Source organism: Pelodiscus sinensis, chromosome 5 (assembly GCF_052426305.1).
Source record: "Pelodiscus sinensis isolate ZL-2025 chromosome 5, ASM5242630v1, whole genome shotgun sequence".
NCBI classification, from domain to species: domain Eukaryota; kingdom Metazoa; phylum Chordata; order Testudines; family Trionychidae; genus Pelodiscus; species Pelodiscus sinensis.
Window position 1 is genome coordinate 58,392,040 of NC_143056.1, and position 23,228 is coordinate 58,415,267.

The window sequence follows — 23,228 nt, forward strand, 5'->3', positions numbered from 1 at the left end:
CCTTCTAGGAAAAGGTGCCACATGCACACAAATACACCCTACCCTTGAAGCTACAACTGCAGCTGGCCATGATGGCTCTAGACCAGAAAGTTCTGTCCCTAGTCTCTTAAGAGTCAGTTTGTCGTCGGAGAAGCAGGGAGCCCTCCAACCTCTTAAGACCTACTTAGTCAGTCCTGGGGTATGTCTACACTACAGAGGTTTTTTTTTTTTTTTTGAAAGTCAATTTTTCCAAAAAATGTCACTTACATCCACACTGCAATCGTGTTCTTTTGAAAGAAAATCGAAAGAACAGAGGGGTTTTTCCAGCAGTGGTAATCCTCTTTCTATGAGAGAGAGAGAGGGAGAAGCCTTTTTCCAAAAGAGCTCTTTGGAAAAAGGCATGTGTGGATGGGAAAGAGGGAGTTTTCAGAAGAAGAGGAAAAAGCACAACTGCCCTGGTGGCCACTCTGTCCATAGTAATCACAGCTTGAATGGACGTTACCTTTCAAAAAAGCAAATAACTTTTTCTATGCTGTTTGCCAGTGGGAAAGAAGCCTGCAGTCTAGACATAGCCCTGGTTCCCTCCTGTCCCTAAGGATCTTTGCCTTAGGGTAGGGCTACTCAACTTTGGAGCCTCGTGGGCCATAACGATACAGCACATGCCGAGGGCCGCAACTTAAGTGTGGCTGTGTATCTTGCAAATAGCTTCTTTCACACTGACTGGCATGAATACAAAGATTAAGGCAAGACTACACAACACAGAGGCCCCATTTAAGTCACTTCTGCTGATAATAAAATGCAATATTTACCTGATTTTCACCCCTATAACAACACTTTCAATGAACATTGCCAGTCCAAGAATTTAACTACTAAAATGCATATCAACAGGAGACCATTATATTGACTACTTTTTGTTTTAGCTTCTGCCTGTGGGCTGCAAACAAATGGGCTATGGGAAGGGTGTTGAGTAGCCCTGCCTTAAGGACTATTCCTTCTCCACTCACTGCCCCTCCCACAGGGCACAGTCCTCTATACCCTCATTTCTCCCTTTCTGTGGAAATTGACTCCCCTCACCCATGCCTGGATTCCTATGCTCAGTCTCTTCTTCACCACTGGGAACCCTGTGCTTCTGTCCTCTCTTCCCCCAGAATTCAGTACCTTGTTATTCTCCCACCACCACCATCCCTGGGGCCCCTGTGATTCTCCATCTCTTCTTCCCCCCGCGCGTGCGCACACACACACTGATCCCTTTCTTGCCTGCTCTTTCCAGAGGCCTTATTCATGGCTAGCTGCACTGTGCTGCAGATAAGAGCTCTGGCTGGTAGGTGCACAGTAAGCAGAACTCAACTACAAAACATGGGACAGGGAGCACAGTGCTAGGTGCCCCTATCTGGGCAGACATGAGTGGGAGTGAATAAGATCTTCCTGTTTGGGTGACTGGAATAGTGTCTTTAAAGGACTTGCTGAAACTGATCCAATTCAACAAGTGATCCAACACTGCCAGAATAGGAAAAAAGGATTTGATTCTTATGGGGTCTCCTACCTCTTGAGTGAGGTCTTTAACCACTAGGCTGTGGGATATTCAGATGTGAGAAGTTCTCTCAGTCTCCTGTTTAAGCAGATCTGCTCTAGATAAATAATGGAAGAGGGATTGATGCTGGGGGACTGGAGCTGGGCTCTCCTACTTCTGCAGTAGGTGTCCTAACTTCTAAAATGCAGAATCTCTCTCTCCCCCATCATTCTGTTTAATGTCTAGTTTCTCTCTACTAAATGTTTGTTTAATTTAACGATTGGAGAATTACCTCCTTACGCAAGACATGGATCCACATTTGCAGTATAGTACGTTAGTGGTACCAATTTCCCACAACATTGACCCTGGAGTTACTATGAGTCTTTTAGTTGTGAGTTTACTACCTTAGCCAAGCAGGATATTTAATGACTAGAAAAATTTCTCCATCATACACTAGTGTGAGTATACTAGTCAGTCAACTATTGATCTTGAAAGTGGTAGAGGGATTTTGAAAACATCCTGTTTGAAAATCTCTGGGTGCTAATGTGAGGCATACAAAAAGCTACCCAACTGCCAGTAAGATCCAGGGAAGGGATAAGTGCATTGATCAAAATATAGCTCAGAAAACAAATACCAGAAGTTATCGAGCACAGCTCATTCAGACTGGTTCACTTTGGAAACTGTCTTTACTTAGGTTGAACAACTAAGTTTTATTTGTCAGTAACATTGGTGCTGTACAGTATAAAATCATTTTTAAATGACCATTTAAAAAAATCAGAAAAATAAATAATGGTTTTCATTTAGTCAAAGCTTTCTTTAAATTTAGCACTCAATCTTGCTACTTTAATTAGACCTAAAGAAGAGCTTAGTGTAGCTTGAAAACATCTTTCACAAACAAAAGTTAGTCTGATAGAAGATATTAGATCATTCATGTTGTCTTTCTAATATTTTGGGACCAGTCTGCCTACAACAACACTGCAAACAAACTTTAATCAGATTGCAATTGTATCCTCTGTGATAAATGACTATAGCTTTGCCCAGTTGAAATATGTGCTCCTAGGGCACTCACAACAGTTGCTCTCTCTTGTTGTCTTGTAAACCTAAAGTTACACATCTAGGAAATAAATTCTGATCAGCTGTTGGTCAAAAAAGATAACGGAGAGTGGGAAAAGTCCAGTTTGTTAAATTATCTAAGTCTGGAAAGAGGAAAATTAATCTCAAACACCTTCCAGGCTTACCATTAGAATTAGATTTGTTTATACAGATAGAGTTTTTAGGGGGTCTTTAATATGGGTCTTCTACCTTTCGTATCCCTTGAACAAGGGCTGATTCCCAAAGGTGAGTGGCCCTTTCAGGCTCATAATGGGAGGAAGTAAACGTGCAGAGAAAAGATGAACTTCAATCCCTAGTGCAGTTTGCTCAGGTTTTCCCCTATCATTTTGGGTTATGCTGTTGTAGTTCCTGTGTGAATGCACGGCAGAGGTGGGGGTGTATATAGGCTGACCATACATCCTGGATTTTCTGGGACACTCCTGATTTTAAATATTCTGTCCTGTTGTCCCCATAAACCATCAATGTCCTGGAAATGCCAATATTTTGGCATATATTTCAGCGGGGGGAGAAGCCCTGAGGTTCTCTGCTGGATATGGCGTGGGGGGGGGGGGGGGAGAAGAAGAGCAGCTAGAAGCGGCTGCATGAGCTGCTGCTCCCCCTCCCTGGCTGGGAGAACAGCAGTGCAGGGATGCTGGAGGCTTTTTCCATTGCTCTGGAATCTGGAATCCAGCCAATAGGAGCAGTATAAGTGTCTGGGCCATGGTGGTGGGAGCTGAATGAAAGCAAGTGGCCCCACTTACCCTCATGTCCAAACCCTGCACCCCCAGCCTGTTCACTCACTGCCTCCACTGAGCCCCTGCCACCCCAACCCCCTCACTCGTCGCCCTGCCGACACCCCACACACCAAGCCTGTTCACTCCCTGCCCTTTGATTTAATTTTTATACTTTTGTAAGCCTTCATATCAATTCACAAATCAGAAAAAAATCCTTTGTCCGATCACTTGTCCCAATTTGTGGTTTGGAAATATGGTCATGAATTCTATCTGGGCGCCAGTGCTGGGTAGGTAAGTGGGAGGTCGGAGCTGGTCTGTCTGCGGGGTGTGTGACCCGCATACCGCAGTGTGTACATGGAGCATCGCTCCCTGGCTGCCCTGTGTGTGTAGAGGGGACTTGCCGGGCCTGCTCCCCCTGCTTGCTGACACGGCACCCTTCCCCCCGCACCTGCCGCAGCAGGGACACAGCGAGGCGGGGGAAGGGGGCTGTGACTGCGCATGAATGGTCGCAGCACAGGCCGCCGCCTTCTCCTCGCAGCCTCACTCCGCCCGGGCCACCCCAGCTGCACACCAAGAGCTCGCCTGCCCCGGCGCCAAGCGGTGAGTGCCGCGCGTCCCTCCTGGCCGCTGCTGGCAGGCAGAGGAGCGGGCTGGTTGGGTGGGGCGCGAGGAGGGGCGGGTGTTTTGTCCCCCGCTGCTGCTGCTGCTGCTGAGCCCGGCTCCCCAGGGGGCACGAGCCGCTAGAGCTGTTTTCGGGTGGGGTGTAAAAGCAGGGATCTAACGGGGCCGGAGAGGCGGCGCACCGGGCTGCGTGTGTCAGACACACACAGGGGGCAGATTTGCCCCTTAGCTATCGAGTCGTCTGAAAGGGCCCATTTGCCTTTCAAACGCACAAGGTCCTTGTTGCTAGTGAGTGGGATAAAAGCCTTTGTCACGGAGATGAACTGAGAGCAAGGCTGGGTGGCACCCTGGACACACAGGGAGGGGGAGAATCTCGCTCCAATTTATTTTAGGTGGGATTTCGCTGCCATTATTGCCTCAGGACTCAAGGTCATTTTACTGCCCGTTATTATACTATAAAAATACCATAAAGGGGGAACCAGATCTTTTAAGGCTCAGGCTTGGCAAAGCAAGGCAAGGCAAGGCAAGGGAATAATAGAGGTTTTCATTAGAATAACCAAAGTGCTAGTAAATGCATGTTTTAATGACAACAGCTTTCTGCATTTGAAAGAAAAATGGAACCTTTCCGGCTACTAGATAGATAAGGGGTAAATCTGCCTCCTCCCTCCTGTGTGTGTGTGTCTGCCTGTGTCTCTCTCACCCTGTGTGCCTCCTCTCCAGCCCTATTAGAATACAAATCTTAAAACCCCCCACAAGCAATCCTAGCGGATTATGCTCTTTGCAGACCAAAAAGGACAAGCCGATTGTTTAAAACCTAGTCTTAAAGGATTCTGTGTCTGCCTAAATGCATGCAGAGCGGCCATTTGGTGAAATGTATTCAAGTGGAATAAAAGAAGCCGGTTTGTTCCAGGTGAGAAGAAACGAAGAGACAGAGAGGGAGTGTAGGTGATGGGTTGCCAACCTGTGATGGAGATAAAAATGTGCAACCCATTAAAAAAAAACCTGGGAGTATTTAATTTCTTTGAGCAAGTGAAAGAGTAAAGTTTGAAAAGCAGAACATAAAACCAAGCATTTTCTTGCATTCCCTCTGTCCCTTGATGACATACTGTAAAATACTAAGTTAAAACGGAGAGAGGAAAAACCATGCCTGGTAACTTTACTTAGCTCATTTTTAACCCTTCAGTTTTTCAGAGTAAATCAGTAGGTTCATTTTGTTTAATTATGGCAGAAAAATAATCCAATAAATGCTACATACAAATCAATGTTATGCAGAAATGAACAGTTTACTGACTCCCACAGTCTTCTCCCCCATAATTTCATCTGTCTGTTTGAAAAATTCTTTTAGCTGATAATGGAAGCTGACCCAATAAGTTCTTTTTTATAAGCATACAGTATTTTACTGACTTTATCATCTATTTCATGTATTTTATTTTCACAGGTTAGAAATGGCCACCAGAATGACAACTACGGTGCTTTATAACATGGTATTTTTGCTAGCATTTGGATTGGCTTTGGCTTCTAGTCATAGTCCTAGGACCCCAGATAGAGTTTCTGAAGCAGATATTCAAAGACTCCTTCATGGGGTTATGGAGCAGCTGGGCATTGCCAGACCCCGAGTAGAATATCCAGCACACCAGGCTATGAATCTAGTGGGTCCACAGAGCATTGAAGGTAGCTATTTCCTATGTTGCATTATATTGTGTTTCTTTTCATTCTCTTGCAGCCCATAGGCTATATAGACAATTGTTTTATACGTGTGGAAATGTTCCCTGTAAATTTGCAAAAGTCTATGCAATTTTCCAGTCTGGACCTTTATTGTTCCTTGATTTAAAATCCCTATATCTAGCCTCTGTTTTGTAATTACACTCTCTTTTGAGGCTAACTAGGGTGCTAAGCTACAGGTTACCTTGACAAGAGGAGAATGTGGAGGTTTGTGTGCACCTGCTTCAGACACCAAGTACTGTTGTCTTGGTGATTCGTGACCTACAATGGCTGAACAGAAGAGTTTCTCACAAGGTCCTGCCCAAGTGTTCTATGACTAACATCCTACATGTAATCACTGAACATACATAATCTCCTTCACTTACTGATCCTACTTAATCACTTTGCATTGTGTCAAGTATCAGAGGGGTAGCCGTGTTAGTCTGGATCTGCAAAAGCGACATGGAGTCCTGTGGCACCTTAGACTAACAGATGTATTGGAGCATAAGCTTTCATGGGCAAAGACCCACTTTGTCAGATGCATGTAGTGGAAATTTCCAGAGGCAGGTATAAATATGCAGGCCAGAATAAGGCTAGAGATAACGAGGTTAGTTCAGTCAGGGAGGGTGAAGCCCACTTCTAGCAGCTGATCTGGAGGTGTGAACACCAAGAGAGGAGAAACTGCTTTTGTAGTTGTCTAGCCATTCACAGTCTTTGTTTAATCCTAAAATGATGGTGTCACATATGCAGATCTCTTTGAAGTCTGGTCTCCAAGGTTTTTTTTGCTGCAGGATGGCTACCTTTAAATCTGCTACTGTGTGTCCAGGGAGATTGAAATGTTCTCCTACAGGTTTTTGTATATTGCTATTCCTAATACCTGATTTGTGTCCATTTATGGACAGTCCCTACGTAAAAGAATAAATGGACACAAATCAGATATCAGGAATGGTAACATACAAAAACCTGTAGGAGAACACTTCAATCTCCCTGGACACACAGTAGCAGATTTAAAGGTAGCCATCCTGCAGCTAAAAAACCCTTCAAGACCAGACTTCAAAGAGAAACTGTTGAGCTACAGTTCATCTACATATGTGACACCATCATTTTAGGATTAAACAAAGACTGTGAATGGCTAGACAACTACAAAAGCAGTTTCTCCTAGCAGCTGATCTGGAGGTGTGAACACCAAGGGAGAAGTGGGCCTCACCCTCCCTGGCTGAACTAACCTAGTTATCTCTAGCCTTATTCTGGCCTCCATATTTATACCTGCCTCTGGAAATTTCCACTACATGCATCTGACAAAGTGGGTCTTTGCCCACGAAAGCTTATGCTCCAATACATCTAAGGTGCCACAGGACTCCTTGTTACTTAATCACCTGTTCATATATTTCTTAGTAGATTTTTGTGTGAAGCAGATTGATTCTGAACAAAATTCTGGTGCTCTACATGGGTAGTGTACCAGGGTACACTCACGTCTCTTGTGAGTGCCGCTGGCTGAGTGCATATGCCTGCAGTCTGTCTCTCTGTGGTATTGTGTTGGTGACTCAGCCCTCCAGCCATGTCATACACAGTCTGTGATGAAAGCTAAAACAAACCCCGTCTGGGGTTCAGATCCAAGAGGGACCTCTCAGTTCCCTCTACTGTCTTTCAATTTGTCCCTGCTCTGAAATAGAGTAGTGAAGCAGGGCTCCTTCCCTATAGGCAATGTCTTTGCCCGCTTAGGGCTTTGGGCTGCTATAGTTCGGTTCTCCTTCTGGGTACCTCAAAGTTCAAACCTGTCCCTTCCACATTGGCTCCTGGGGAGTTGAAGTGGGGAGATGAACTCAGATCAGCAGCTGTCTGCTGTGTCCATCAAGTCCCACTGTAGCTCTAATTCCCTAGGCCACTTCCCCAAGCCCTGCACCATCTTCACCCCTACCTTATGGCTTCACCCCAACCAAAGGATTGGAATTTCTTAGCTCTTAATTATCAGGATGATGAGATTTGTATTTTTAACAAGAATATTTTCTTCCCAAACTGTTTGCCATCCCCTTTGAATTAAACATTTATTAAAAAAACCCAAATAATTAAACTGACTGACTTGACTAAAAATCCCTTTGCCCAGTTGTTCAGCTCTCATTTCTTGTACACTGGTGATGTTAGTTCATCCATAGAGACTTCCATTGAAAATAGGCTAGATAAATCTAGAATGTCTATTGTGTGTATGAATTATTACAAGATTTTATTTGATATATTAGAGTAAAATAAAAAAGTCACAAACCGACTGTTTCTTTTCCATATCCCATTTAAAATTCCTTATCAGTCAGCCTGGCATGTTGGTCCTGTAGCACAGTTAGGGCAAGTCTATGCAGCAGGGCTAAAGCCAAAATAAGCTACGCAACTTGAGTTATGTCAATTGCATAGCATAAGTCAAAATAGTTTGTCTGCTTTTGGTGCTATTTACACAGCAGGAAGTCTGAGAAAAAGCACTCTTCCTCTGACTTCCCTTACTCCTCGTAAGATGAGGGTTACAGGAATCGGAGTAAGAAGTCCTCCAGCTCTACATTATTTCCACATTATGTCGACATAACTGCTTGTAGTGTAAACACAGACTGTGTTATTTTGGAACAACATCAGTTATTCTGAAATAACACTTCTGTGTAGACGTTCCCTTAGTAAAACTTAGTACAGTAAACTTCCGATAATCTGGCACATTTAGGACCCAGGGGGTGCCGGATTATCAAATATGCCGGACTATCAGAAGGGGGGACTATGAGGGATCTGGAGTGGGGTGGGAGGGGACCCCTCATAGACCCCAGACCCCTCATAGCCCCCCCTTACCATAGTCCGGCTCTGCCCCAGGCGTCCCTGATTCAGCTGCTGCTGGTCAGTTTCAGCAGCAGCTGAATCGGGGATGCCTGCAATAGAGCAGCTGGGGTGCTGCCGGGTTGGTCCCGCAGCACCGAGGGGTGGCGCTACGGCACCAACCCAGCAGCACTCCAGCTGCTCTTGGGGACGCCTGGGACAGAGCAGCTGGGGTACTGCCTGGTTGGTCCCGTAGCTCTGCCCCTCGGCGCTGCGGGACCAACCCGGCAGGACCCCAGCTGCTCTGCCCCAGGGGTCCCTGATTCAGCCGCTGCTGAAACAGATCAGCGGCTGATTCCAGGAAGCCCCGGGCAGAGCAGCTCTGCCCCGGGCTTCCTGGAACCAGCCGCTGATCTGTTTCATCAGCGGCTGACTTGGGGACCCCTGGGGCAGAGCAGCTGGGGTCCTGCCGGGTTGGTCCCGCAGCGCCGAGGGGCGGCGCTACGAGACCAACCCGGCAGCACCCCAGCTGCTCTGCTCCCGGCTTCCCCGATTCAGCTGCTGGTCAATTTCAGCAGCAGCTGAATGGGGGAAGCCTGTCCGGCTGCCCCAGCTCTTCCGGGTTCCTGATGGTGCCGGACCATCAGAAGTCCCGGAGCATTGGATGCCGGACTAATGGAGTTTTACTGTATTTTATATTGACTTTACATTCCAAGCTTCCATCTCATTTTTACATTTTATTTAAATTTAAATTGCTGAAATAGGCATGCTATTTTGTTTGGGATTTGGTGGGTTTTGTCCAAAACTAACAAATATTTTTAAGATGAACAATATCCTTCAAATCTAAAATATATGTTTTAAACCAGATATTCCCATCTGCAGGGCTTGACGAACCGCGGCGAAAGCCGCTCGCCAGCCCCGCACTGTGCATGCGCAAGAGCCACATTGCACATGTGCGCGCCGCCGGTAAACAGGGCGCGGGGCTGAAATCTACTCACCATGGGTGAGTAGATTCAATAGGTTGTTGAGCCCTGCCCCAAAAATTTTTTTTTGTTTTTTTAAGTAAAATATGTTAGGTAGTCAACAAGTATATACTTTTGTTGTTTTGTTTTTTTCCTGGAGGAGGGGAGTTTGTTTTTGGTGCTCTTTTGATTCAGATATTGACTAATGCCACATAAAAAAAGCCTGTATCGTTTAATTTTCCGGCAAGTTATGGATCCATCTATAAAATTAATTGCACATACATAGGGTTTTCTGATTTGCTTTTTAAGAGATGCAACACTTAATGAGTCTCATGCAATGTTTCTGTTCTTAATGCAAATAATGAAGTACAGGATGTTCAATCCAGCCAATTTAACATTGTAATGGATTTGGTTCATGATAGTGATTTTAATTGTGTAGTTTTTACATTACATTAATGTAGTTTTCAGCTATTCAAACCCAAATATATCCTTTTATAATATTACAGCTATGTGTTCTGTTTGTGAAAGAACAGAATTACAGATTTATTTTCTCCTTGTGTCATTAATTTTTTGGAAATAATTTTTAGTTTTAGTATAGTGATTAGGTATGTTCAAAATATTGTGCTATGTAGGAGATACCAGTATATAACTGTAATGTGATGGTGAAAACTTACTATATTGCTGATGTAATATACATAGGTCTCTCTAGTGGTGAAATGGCCACATTAATCCCAGAATATCACCTCTAGCCATGCTATGAGACAGGATTAGCTTTGGATAAATCTTCTTGATTTAATTATAGCTGATGAAAGGGGACTATGCTTCAAAGGAAGACTATGCTGACAACAGAGGACTGACCAACTTGCTTGTCTGATAACAGTGTGCTGCCATGCACTCTAGGACATTTGATTTCAATTCAGTCACTAAATGACACTACAGGCAGTCCCCGGGTTACGTACAAGATAGGGACTGGTAGGTTTGTTCTTAAGTTGAATCTGTATGTAAGTTGGAACTGGCGTCCAGATTCAGACACTGCTGAAACTGACCGCCAGTTCTGACTTACATACAGAATCAACTTAAGAACCCCAGGCGTCCCCAAGTCAGCTGCTGCTGAAACTGATCAGAGGCGCGGGACCCCTCCGCGGCTGCCGCTTCAATCTGGGTGCCTGTGGTCTGCTGGGGACAGTTCCCAGCAGACCACAGGCACCCAGCTTGAAGCGGCAGCAGCGGCGGTTCCCCGCGCCTCTGAGGCTTTGCTCTGGCAAAGCCTCAGAAGGGCGGGAACCCGCCCGGTGCCCCTGGTCTGCTGGAGACGGTCTCCAGCAGACCAGGGGCACCGGAGCAGCTTACCAACTGGGCTTTCTCGCCCCGACTTCCGGGGCGAGAAAGCCCCGTTCGTAAGTGCGGATCCGACATAAGTCGGATCCGTGTAAGTCGGGGACTGCCTGTAGTATATATATGCCAACTGTGTGTTAATATGATTCTTATTTAAACAAAGACTACTACTGATCTGTGTAGCTCTCCATTTACAGATAGAAGTTAGATATATTTACACACACACACACACACACACTTGCTATCCATATGAAAAGTTGCCCCATTGACCATTTGTCTTGCAGTCTGCCAGCTAATCCACCATGGCAATTTTCTTCAGATATTCCACACTTCTGACTAACTTTAGTCAGTCAGTCGACATTTTACAAACAAAGCAAAATGGGATATGTAGTCTTGGCTCATAGTGTGAAGGGGGGCTATACGACACTCCAACTCTCATAACCATCATGGCACTTTAGGCAGATGCAGTTCAATGTTGAATCAACTCAAAACATTCTGACATACATGAATTAAAAATGTCCGCTTTTTAAAATATTTTTATTTTATCTCATTTTTAGAGGGAAAAAATGTTGAAATTAGGGATGTTAGTATAGAGATGTTTAAACAATTAACCGATAATCCTAGTCTTGTTGGTTAATCCAAACACCTGCCCCCATCCGTACTGTTTGCCGCAGACAGAGGTGGCTCCATGGGCTCCCAGGGAGTGAGGCTGGGAGCTAGGAGTGCACTGTTCTGCTGGCCTTGCCCTCAGGGACGATTTTAATAACCGTGTAACCATTAAAAATTGTTGTGGGTACTTGATTATTAAAAATATGAAATCTAACATCCCTAGCTGAAATACCAGAATTTTCTTAAGACAGAACATATGGAATTCTGTTCAGCTTTATATAGGACCTGAGATTATTTTCAAAATGATAATATTAAAGCAGCTTTAATTTTAAAAAAATCTATTGTAACCCACACACCTATGGGGTGTGGTTCACTGTCCCATGTAGTGGCACTTAGACCACTTACAGTAAGAGAGAAGAATGAATGAGCTCTGCAGCTTAAGCTGAAAACCAGCTGTCTTCATAGCTCAAGCTGTAGAGGCTTCTACACTAAGCTTCAAAGGTCCTAATTTCAAGTCTGCCTGGTACTGGTTATGCTAGAATTGTCTTGTTAATCAGTGGCTGTTGATTGAGGTGTGGGGGGGAGGGAGTTTACAGTATATATAAATACATTTTTAGAATACATAGTGCAGTGTTCTGTTCTGTGAGTACTCAGTTGCCATTGCTACACAGTCATAACCAACAGCAATCTAAATAAAACAACAAAACTCATGTAGCTACATAGGGCAGAGGCATCTGATTGGGAGAAAAAGGAAAAGTTTAATATTAAAGGATCAAAGCTTGTAGCAAAACAAAGGAAATGAACAACAAAAAAGCCAAACAAACAACCAAAAAATGAACAGTTTTTTTTTAGTTGTGGTATGGGAGGGGCTGACATGTCTTTGGAAAGGAAATTCCTAATCTTCACCACAGCAAAGTAGCAGTCTGCTGATCTTTTGCACTAGTGTAGCTACATTGGTACAAACCCGAATTGTAGAGATGCTGCACCAGTGTATGGTCTTGGGTATGTCTACACTGCAGTTAAAACCTATGTCTGGCCTGTGCCAAATGACTGAGGCACAGAGAATTTGGACTAAGAGTGATGTAGATATTTAGGCTCAGGTTGGAGCTTGGGCTCTAGGATCTTGCAATGCGTGAAGATTCCAGAATTTAGACTACAGCTGGAACCCAAACATCTACACCACAATTAAACAGCCCTTTAACCTGAGCTCCTTCGTCAGAATCAACCCGATGGGCCAGCCCCAGGTGTCTAATTGCAATGTAGACACACCACAAAGGGCCAGGATTTCACCCCTTATCACTGTAGTAGTCTCTCTGAAAAACAAGTTCTGTTTGAAGACTATCACCATCACTGTGGGTTCTAGAAAGCAAATTAATTGGCCACTTTAAAGGGAGGATTATAGTGTCTGTTTTATAGTAAATAAGTGTTAGCAAACTGTTGAGTGTTTATTTTGATAATCTTTTAAATCCAGATAAAGGCTTTGATGACCCTTTCAACATAACAAAAATGTTTTTGTTAAAAAATCTCTCAAGTACATATAACAAAATGATGCAAAGAAAAAAAATACTGGAAGATTATGCAGGTCCCTGCTACAGGGACCTCCTTTTAGTCCCTGCTTTTTCTAGTATATTTTAGCCAGCAGTTTCATGACTGTGCTTGAGGAACTGAGAAAGTCAGCACAAACTTACTCAAGCTATACTACAGAGCATCACGGCTAGTGTTGACACTTAAAACCGATTAGAAAGAGCTCTTTCCCGTTGACTTATTACTCCATCTCTCCTGTGGACATAGCACTGTCCAAACTAGAGTTGTTAAAATGCGGTTAATTGACTAGTCGAGTAGTCGATGGAATTTCTGGGGAAATGCCGCTGGGGCAGTGCAGCATGGAGCCTGGGGTCGGTGGGGGACTCTGAGTCGCCCACTGACCTGGGCTCCATGGCTTTGAAATGTCCTGCTGGGGACTCTTGTACATTTCAAAGGAGGAATACAGAACTCTACATACAGCCTGGGGCCAGCGGGAAGTCCTGTTCATGCTGTATGCAGGTGCTTGCTTTGAAATGTACACGAGTCCCCAGCGGGGGCTCTTGTGCATTTCAAAGCCATGGAGCTCGGGGTCAGTGGGTGACTCAGAGTCCCCCGCCGACCCCAGGCTCCATGCTGCACTGCCCCAGCGGCATTTCCTCAGAACCAGGATCGGCTGGGGAGTCCCCAGCTGACCCCAGGCTCCATGGGGCTTCAGTGTTTTAAAGGGGCAGTGCTGCACAGTTGCCCCTTTGAAAAGCCGCCTTGGGGTTTAAAAGCAGCAGCGTCGCTCAGCTGATCTGTGGCTCAGCTGTGCGATGCTGTGGCTTTGACGTACTCCTTACCCCACCCCCTTACGGTCTCTATATCAAAGCCGAGGTGGAGGGAGGGAATCAACTAGTCGACAGACTATCTGATAAGCAAATGCTTATCGGATCGTCAACTAGTCCTTAGCATCCTTAGTCCACACTGGCTCTTAGGTTAGTATAACTTACGTTGCCTGGGGGGGTGGCTTATTCATACCCTTAAGCGTCATAAGTTATACCAATTTACGTAGTATCTGTGTGGTCTTAGCTGAAATGTGGAAGAAAAGAGGCACAAGCACATTAGACTCTCCCTAAAAAAATGTGTCACTTTGGTGAAGTGAGGTGGAAATAACTAGGACTAAAGACTGCATGAAGAGTGTGCAGGAACTGTAGTAGCTCTTCACTTCCCAGAGAACTTATTCAATAGCACATCCACCCCTTTTTAGATCCCTTTCTAAAGTGTGGACTGAACTGAAAAAGTATTAATTTAAACTAACAAATGATAATAATGTAACAGCTTCAAAGGGGTAGCTGAGTTAGTTTGAATCTGGAAAAACTTAAAAAAACACTAATTGTCTTGTAGCACCTTAGAGAATAACAAAACATGTAGATGGCATCATGTGCTTTTGTGGGCTGTGCTCATGATGCCATCTGCATGTTTTGTTAGTCTCTAAGGTGCTGCAAGACTAATAATTTAACAATCCTTTGGGGTGCTTTAACCCAAACTTGACATGTCTTGACCAGTCTATGGCATTTCAGCAACCTTTCTGATCTACTGTAGTGCAAACCCTCTTTAGGGAAGACCTTGTCTATAACAGACTGTTCAGTCTCATTCTCAATAAGAGAATAGATTTGTGAACTGTTTTAAATGTGTACATCTTCTCTTACTTCACTTATCTTGGCCAACTTGTCAGGTGTCTTGAGCAGATGTTTACAATTCCTTCTCAAGATTTGGCTTTCATCTGCGATCACAGAGTTTGAGCAAGGTCTGTGAAGGTCTTTCTCGTTTATTGTAATATTTGTAATACATGTGCTGTCCCAGTCTTTGTCACTTAACAGACTCTGTAGTCATCTTTTACTTTATGCCCCATGTCTGGTATTTAAGTATCCATATACATATATTGCAGAGTAATGTGGCAGGTGACTTTTCACAGTATAGGAGTTGTAGCTGCATAGTACAATGCTCAGTATGGATCTTCGCTTGCATTCGTGGCTTTTTGAGCTAGTTCTTCCCTCTGTGTATTCCACATTCAGTTACTCCATTGGTTTGAGGAATCTGGGACTAAATGTTTCATGACGAAAGTTGTACATTTTAGCAAAGTTGAGGAAATCCCTATTTTTGAAGTATTCTTGTACATTGTCAGCCATTAGTATTCTTGGACATGTAAATACAGATTTAATGTGCCTGACAACTGTTGCTGCTGTGGTATCATCAGGTGTGACTACTGGGAAATTGATAAAGTAATCCATTATAAGCAGGTGATCATGTCTTCTCTGGTAGAACATATTTCTGACTTTGCCCCATGGAGTTGCAAATTGCTAATAGATTATTGATGCTTCTTCCTGCTAAGATTTTTTTGTACTTCTCATACATTCTCTCGCTGCTCTACATTTCTTTAATGACACTATTCTTCTGGCTAGAAAACACTTTTCTAGCTCTCCTTTTTATTTGGTCATTCCCATGTTCTCTGTGCATTCATTTCAATCTTTTCCTACTCATCATTATGGGTACCGTCATCTCTGTTCTATCAAGCAATCCTGAGATCACCGAAAGCTCTTTTTTATAGTGGGAATGGGCTGATGGGAAGTGATAATTCCTCCCCACCCCCTTTACATATAGCTTGTATCACTGCTTGCAGCATTTCACCTTTAGCTGATTCGGTCTCCAGTTCATCCTTTATGCCTATTAACTTGTATGTTTGTTTCTTGTTCAGGTTCACCAGGTGGTGCATTATAAAATGGAACATATGGTATTGAGAATGTACCTGCCATTATAAAAGATTTTCCAGGTTGGAATGCCAGAATCACATTATATGTTGTGCATTGTAAATCCTGGATGGTGCTTCTCCAAGACTTTTTTTTGAGTGTTTAGTCAGTAGCTGGTGATTAGTTTCTGCTTTGGAGTTATAACCACGGAGAAAGTTTAAATTTTGTACATTCACATGTTGCCGAGTATATGTGTGTGCACTTCATCTCTATAGCTGTCATAGCCCTAGATGCATGCCTGACAGGCAACCAATCAGTTCCATGACACTGTAATAATACTGTTCCCAGCCCTCCTTTTGAGGTATCTCTACAGGCAGTCCCTGACTTACGCAGATCCGACTTATGTCGGATCCGCACTTACGAACGGGGCTTTTCTTGCCCCAGAGCTCACGGGCGGCGGGTCGCCACCCGTGTCCTCCGGGATGAGAAAAGCTTCTCCCAGTCTCCCTAGTCTGCTGGGGGGGTCCAGCAAAGCCGCTGGACCCCCCCAGCAGACCAGGGACACCCGAGCAAAGCCGCCGCCTGGGTGGCTTTGCTCCCAGGCAAACGAGCAAAGCCGCCCAGGCGGCGGCTTTGCTCGGGTGTCCCTGGTCTGCTGGGGGGTCCAGCGGCTTTGCTGGACCCCCCCAGCAGACCAGGGGGACAGGAGCAAAGCCGCGGAGCATGCCCGCAGCGGGACAGCCCGGGCGTGCCTGGGCTGTCCCGCTGCGGGCGTGCTCCAAGGCTTTGCTCCCCGTATCCCTGCAGATTAGGGAGACGGGGAGCAAAGCCGCGGAGCACGCCAGCAGTGGGACAGCCGCGGCATGCCTGGACTGTTCCACTGCCCGCGTGCTCTGCGGCTTTGCTCCGCGTCTTCCAGGTCAGCAGACCAGGGAGACGGAGCAAAGCCGTGGAGGACTTGGGTGGTCCTGCCACCCCTGTCTCCCTGGTCTGCTGGGGGGGGGTACAGCTAGTGCCCCCCCCCAGCAGACCAGGCTTTTCTTGCCTACCCCTGGGGTAGAGCAGCTGGGGGCTGCCAGGTTGGTCCCGCAGCGCCGCTCCGGAGCAACCCAGCAGCACCCCAGCTGCTCTGCCCCAGGTGTCCTGGTCAGTTTCAGCAGCGGCTGAATCAGGACGCCTTGGGCAGAGCAGCTGGGGTGCTGCTGGGTTGCTCCAGTAGCACCGAGGAGCCGCGCTACTGGAGCAACCCAGCAGCACCCCAGCTGCTCTGCCCCAGGCGTCCCCAAGTCAGCCGCTGCTGAAACTGACCAGCGGCTGACTACAGGAAGCTGGAGGCAGAGTTGCTCTGCCCCAGGCTTCCTGGAATTAGCCGCTGATCAGTGTCAGCAGCAGCTGACTTGGGGACGCCTGGGTTTCTTAATTTGAATCTGTATGTAAGTCAGAACTGGCATCCAGATTCAGCCACGGTTGAAACTGATCAGTTTCAGCAGCGGCTGACGCCAGTTCTGACTTACATACAGATTCAACTTAAGAACAAACCTACAGTCCCTATCTTGTACGTAACCCGGGGACTGCCTGTATAAAGTTTGGTGTCTTTCATTGGGTTAAAATGCTGCAGCACTGGAGCTGATGTCATAATGTGCTTTGAATTAATTCTCTCTCTTTCATGCTCTGGCATTCATGTCCATTCAGTGATGATGTGGAGGGGATGTCTTTGGTGAGTTGTGCAAGTTGCATGCTTGGGTATGAACTTGCTACCATAATTCAACATGCCATGCCTTTGAATTCCTTTTTTATTTTCAGGGCTCAGTATGTGCAGTAATCCCTGAATCTTTGATTTATCAGGCAAGATTCCTTTTGAGGTCAGTCCTTCTCCCAAGTATTTCCCCCCCATATTTTAAAAATGACATTTGGCCTCATTCATTTTAAGGTTATTAGCTCTCCCAATTTCCATTACTTTCCTTAGTCATTCGTTGTGCTCAATGACAGCAGCTTTGTCCCAAATGACTATGTCAGTCGTGTATGCTTTCACTCCTCTTTGGCCTTTTAGAATCTGGCTTATTTGTACAGTGAAATACTTCTAGTGCCAAAAGTATTATTGCTTCCTAAGATTGCTTTTTGTAGTTGCCAAATGGCATGTTGAAGTGAAGCTTTGATGCTCCATTGTATAAAGGAATCTGCCAGAATCCTGCTGATGCATCTAATCTGCTGAAAATTTTGTCTCGTGCCATCTCAAGCAATAGTTCACTTTTTGTGGGCAAGTGAAAGTATTATTTTTTATGTTTTTATTTTGCTCCTTAAGTTCCATTCACAGCTGTATTTCTCCTTTCTTCTCTATGGTTACTAAGGAGTGAACGCAAGCTGTTGGTTCTTCTATTCACCAAATGATGCCATTTGCTCTCTTGTTTTGCAGCTCTTCTTCTAAACTCTTTCACAAACCTTGTGGGATTTTTCTATGTAGCATGTCCCGCACTTTCTGAATCTTTTATTAACTTATCTTAATTATTATGGGGACTATTTCCTGTGAATCGATTGTCATATAATCCTATTAATACTTTCATGCCTAGTTCTAGTTAGTCATTCTGTCTGTCTGTGGCATATATTCTCTTAATGAGACTAAGGAACTCACACTGGGTACTTGCCTTTGTATACCACCCCATTTTTCTGGGGCCCCCCACTTGGCCAGTGCCCTTAAGGAGACACCCTGTAAGCTCCGCTGTCTACTACACTACTGACTCTGTCACCCATACACACTCTCTCACATGCACACAGTCAATGTCACACACTCCTCCTAACAAACATACTCATGCACACTCCTAAGTCCATTCTGTCTCACACACATGCACTCTCTCACATTCCCCTCTCTCTCTCTCTCTACACACACACACACACACACACACACTGCTTGCAACCTACCTAATCTTTCTCACCACAAACACCTGTATTATTATTGTGCCTCTTACTTCTTAGTACTTCCTTTCAAAATGTACAAATGAACATATATTCTCTGTAATTGTATTCCTTCAAAGCTTGCTATGGATGAAGGTGCTGTTCTTTTAGTTTTTTGGCTCGTCTGTGCATTTCAGAGTTTTATTTCTCTCTTATGCTTCAATTTAATTCTTTGAGTAGGGAGTTCTAAATGTTAACCTGTCCTGGCTGGAGTAATTCTTATATTATCATTATCACTTTTTTACCATATTGTGCTTTGTCATTCATTATTTTAAATGGTACAGTCAACTAACAGTATTTTTCTAGAATATAAATTTAGTTTGTACAAACTTGGGTTATAAAATCCTGTTTGATTGCCTGATTAAAGGGGGTTGAACAGTCTCCCTTCCCCCATCACAGGCAGGGGCTGCACTGGCTGGGACACCGGAGCAGCTCTTTCTTGCGGTGCGCTTAGGGCACTCCACAGGTAGGGGCTGCTCTGGCATCCTGATCGGAGCAGCCTCTGCCTGTGGGTCCCCTGAGCCTGCTACAGAAAGAGGTTGCTCTACGGGACTCCAGAGCAGCCCCAGGGAACCCTGCAGGCAGGGGCTGCTCCAGTGACTGGTTGGAGCAGCCCCTGTCCATGGTACCCCACCCCCCTATGGAGCTAGAGCAGCCCCCTGCCCACTGCAGGCAAGGAGCTGCTCCAGCCCCACCAGTTAACTGGTTAATCTTAGGGTGAGGCATACTAGTTAACCCGGGGGTGGGCAGTAATTTTTAAAAGGGGGCCACTTCACAAATTTCTGAAGTGGCCTTGGACTGCCCCGGAAGGAGTGGGGCTTCGAGTGGAAGGGGCAGAGTGAGGAGGCTTCCTATGCTCCCCCACCTACAGACCCTGATTGGCCTGGTGGTGGGGAGAGCATGTGAAGCCTTTGCCCCCTGTGCCGAGAGATAACCGCCAGCTCCCCCATTCCCAAGTATCGATTGGCCTGGGGGCAGGGGAGTGGCAGGGGAACTGTGGGCTGGATCGACCGGCTTGGCAGGCCAGATTCAGCATGCGGAGGCACTCTTGCCCACTCCTGGAGTAAGGGATTCGGGTGCAGGAGGGCCTGTGAAATCTGGGAAGGTAAAGATTTGAGTGAAGGAGACAGTTGTCACCTACGGCATGGGATTGGGGTGCAAGGGTTTTGGTTGTGACCTAGGACAGGGGACTGGGGTACAGGAGGGGGTGCAGGGGTTTGGATTGTTACCTAAGGCAGGAGGGGATTGTGATCGGGGGCATGGGATTGGGGTGCAGGGTCCGGGAGGGAGTACAGGCTCAGGAAGGGGGCAGAGGGTTTTATTTATGTGGGTTATGGGGGTAGGAATGGAGTGGGGGGAGCAGAGGACTGGGGGGGGGGAAAGAGGAACATGGTTAAAGTTACATACACATGCACCAAAATTTGAAATGGTGCTCCTAATGACCCAGGAGTGGCTAGAAGACTGCAAGAGGGCTTTGGGCTCTAGGAACATGCATTGCCCATGTGGCAGCACAAAGCCTGCCTCGATTTGCAGGCCAACCATTGGGCACTACAAGTCACAGGAGCAGTAGAGAAGTAAGGATGGCAACGTGCTCTCTGCCACTTACTTCTGTGCTGCTGCTCCTAGTGGCATTGCCACTAGAGCTGGGAGCCCACCCAGCAGCCACTGCTCTGTGGTTACTCAGCCAGTGCTTAATTTATGTTGGAGCTGAGCCCCAGCACCACTTTCAACACACATTAAGCGCCAAGGGAGGCAGTGGAGCCAAGAAGTGGTGGAAAGGGAGCTGTGGGAGCCTGGCATAATGGCGGGGGTGTGCTCATGGGCTCCAGGGATGTCAAAATACAAATTTGCCCAGGGTGCTATTTTCCCTAAGGCCAGCTCTGGTCATACACTCTGTTCCTTTCTCTATTTTTATTTTTACTTTTGTTTGTTCTGCTGCATGCCCTTTCTAGCATCAGATCCATCTCTTAGTGACCGTTAATATATATTTTTTATTTTATATCTCAGGACAAGCTGGTCATTAATAAGAGAGTCTTACTATTCAGTAATCACTAGACAAACTTTCTAGTATTAAGTCTGTGACAGATTCCCCTATTGTTTCCCCTTCATTCTGTGTTCTCTTCTTCAGAAAACATCTTTTTCGAAGGCTTCAAACTATGAGCTTCAAACATTCCCATACCACTTTCACAAGTATACACCTAGGGCTTCTATGTCTACTGGTGTTAAGAGCAGCAGATTCTTTTGCTCATCCTCCCATGTATTTGCCCCCGTGGAGTTCACACTTTGAATACTTGGCAGACCTGTGATTTCGTCAATGTGAATAGTCTCACCACGAATGCAGATTGCTACTTTTCCACGCTGTCCTGCTTTGTGCAGTTCTCATCCATTTTCTTCCATAAAAGATCCATGCATTGTGCTGGAGGCCTTCCTCTTGTTCTTTTTCTGACTTGTGGATACCAATGAAGCATACATGTTGTCCATCTATTGTGTCTCAGTTTTGACAAATTGATGGTCTCAGTACAGTAAAACCTGCGCTATCCAGAACTTAAGCATCCAGAAAACTGTAGAAACTGGCAATTTTTTGACACTGGGAAAAGGAAAAAAGAAATTAAAAAAAGAAATTGGCCCTTTAAGTGCTCCTCAGACAAGCATGCAGCACGTACCTGAGGGAGGGGTGAATGGCAGCCAGAAGCAAGCATCTCGGCTTCCCCCGCAGCTCCTGGCACCCCGGGCAGGCCAGCCCCCTCGCGGCTTCCATGTCTCCCCCCCAACAGGCTGCCCCCGCCATCTCTGCCTCCCACTCCCCAGTTTCCACCCCTGCTCACCAGGCCACACCCCTCAACTTCCCCCTCTCCCCCCCCTCATGGCTCCCGCTCCGGCAGGCCACCCCTGCCATCTCCACCACCCACTCACCCCGGCTTCCATCCCCCCTCACCAGGCCACATCCCACAGCTCGTGGCTCCCCCTAGCAGGCCACATCCCGGCCCCCATAGGCTCCCCCCCCCCCAGATAACCAGAATATTTAGATTACCAGCACACCCTAATCCCTAGGAGTGCTGGAAAACACAGGTTTTACTGTACATGAGATTCTTGGCATCCTCTGCCTCCATAGCTACCATTCCATCACCATCACTGCAGAAGCGAGGAGGAACTGTACAGAACTGAAGATCATGCTGTATTGTTGTGTTCATAGTTGTTGTGGCCAAATCGTCACCTGGTGGCCAACCTTCTGGTGATGAACCTCTCCACACTTTGCTAGGCTGGTTCTTGTATGGTGGACACGCAGTCTGCTGCCAGGACCAAACTCGAAACCTTTCCAGCTTGGTAGAACTTGCTAGAGCTTACACTCCGCTTTCATAGCCTTTTAGAGCACAAGGTCACCTCCATGCCAAGATGAGGCAACAGTAGGATTCTGTGGAGGGTGGCCTTCAGATACAGTTCATATTGTTGTTTGAACCATTTTCAGTCATATTCAGCATTCCCGTGGTTCTCAGGGCTGATGGGGGCATTATGTTCAGTTACATGGGCTCTGTAGCAGCAATTTCAATGTTACCATTCACCATCACACTGTGCCCTCTCATGTCTGGTGCTATGTGGTATCCAATTGATGAGCAGAGTGCTGTTAAGATGAGCCCTTTATTAAGAATAGTAACTATGTACAGCAATGAGGTAACAAACTTCTGTGGTGTTTTAGATGCTGCTTGTAATTATTAGAACTGGGAGCACTGGCTGTTGGGAATCTGGAAGCACAGGAAACAGGAAGGGGGATGGGGGGAGGAGATGGGCCAGGCCTGAGTACGAGCTACAGAGGGAAGCAGCAGCAGCTTTGTAAAGAGGTTTCACCTTTGGTAAATAAAGGCTTGTTGAAGTTTGTTACTACCTTGCTTGCATGATACAACTTCCTACTGCTCTGTGTTGTTGCAGCCTACTACTACTACCCAGTTCTGGACTTCTTTGTCTCTGCCCCCAGCAGGAAGGGTGTCATGGGAAACGTATCACAGCATCAGAGTTCTTGGTTTCTGTAGCACAGGTAACAGATAGTGAATCCCAGTGATGATTCAGCCTCCCAATATTCTAAACAAAAAGAGCTCTCAACCATATTTCTATCTCTTTTCATTGCTTCTCACCAACTTAACAGACATTAAAGGGCTCTGAGTAAAACACAGAGCAGCAATCTTGAAATCTTGTTATATTGACTAAAGAGTCACTGGAGCAGACTTTTAATAGCTGCATTAGCATGATGGAAATAGCAAGTTCCAGTGGAGTAAATTTGAACAAAATGCAAAATTTAGAAATCTAACTCAGAGCATACAGGTTATCCGTGAGCAGATGGTGCACTGCATGCTAACTGGTGGAAGAAGCCATATGGATCCTGTATGATAGTGATGGGATAAGTGCAGCTGTAGTATAATAAATCAAAACTCTGTGTTACCTTTTAAACTTTCTAAAAAGCCACACGTTCTTTGCAGTCCACCAAGCAGATTTTTTTTTTGCAGATGTGTTCTGAATCCACAATAGCATAATAATCCTTCATTAAATAAGCACTCAGGCATTTTTAATCTTACCATTATTCTTCTGTGTTACCTTATTTTCTTACTCGGTAGTAGAGTTGTCTACTAAAGAAAAAATTTGAAAGCAAATGGAAAAACTAAAGACAAGTCTTTTTAAACTTTTTTAACAATCATTTCAATTGATAATT

At 45.6% G+C, this 23,228-nt stretch overlaps 1 protein-coding gene across 2 annotated transcripts in view; it reads left to right on the top strand.

Annotated features, from left to right (window-relative positions):
• Window positions 1-3,726: 3,726 nt before the first annotated feature.
• Window positions 3,727-23,228, top strand: part of SCG5 (secretogranin V) — a 62,199-nt gene continuing 42,697 nt past the window's right edge. Inside the window, exons 1-2 of one of the 2 annotated variants that reach the window (XM_025189462.3) lie at window positions 3,727-3,915; window positions 5,375-5,607. In XM_025189462.3, coding sequence (XP_025045247.2) covers window positions 3,818-3,915; window positions 5,375-5,607 — 331 coding nt within the window. In that variant the 5' untranslated portion in view covers window positions 3,727-3,817. The remainder of the gene's footprint in view (window positions 3,916-5,374; window positions 5,608-23,228) is intronic. The other variant, XM_006132692.5, reaches the window with a different exon arrangement.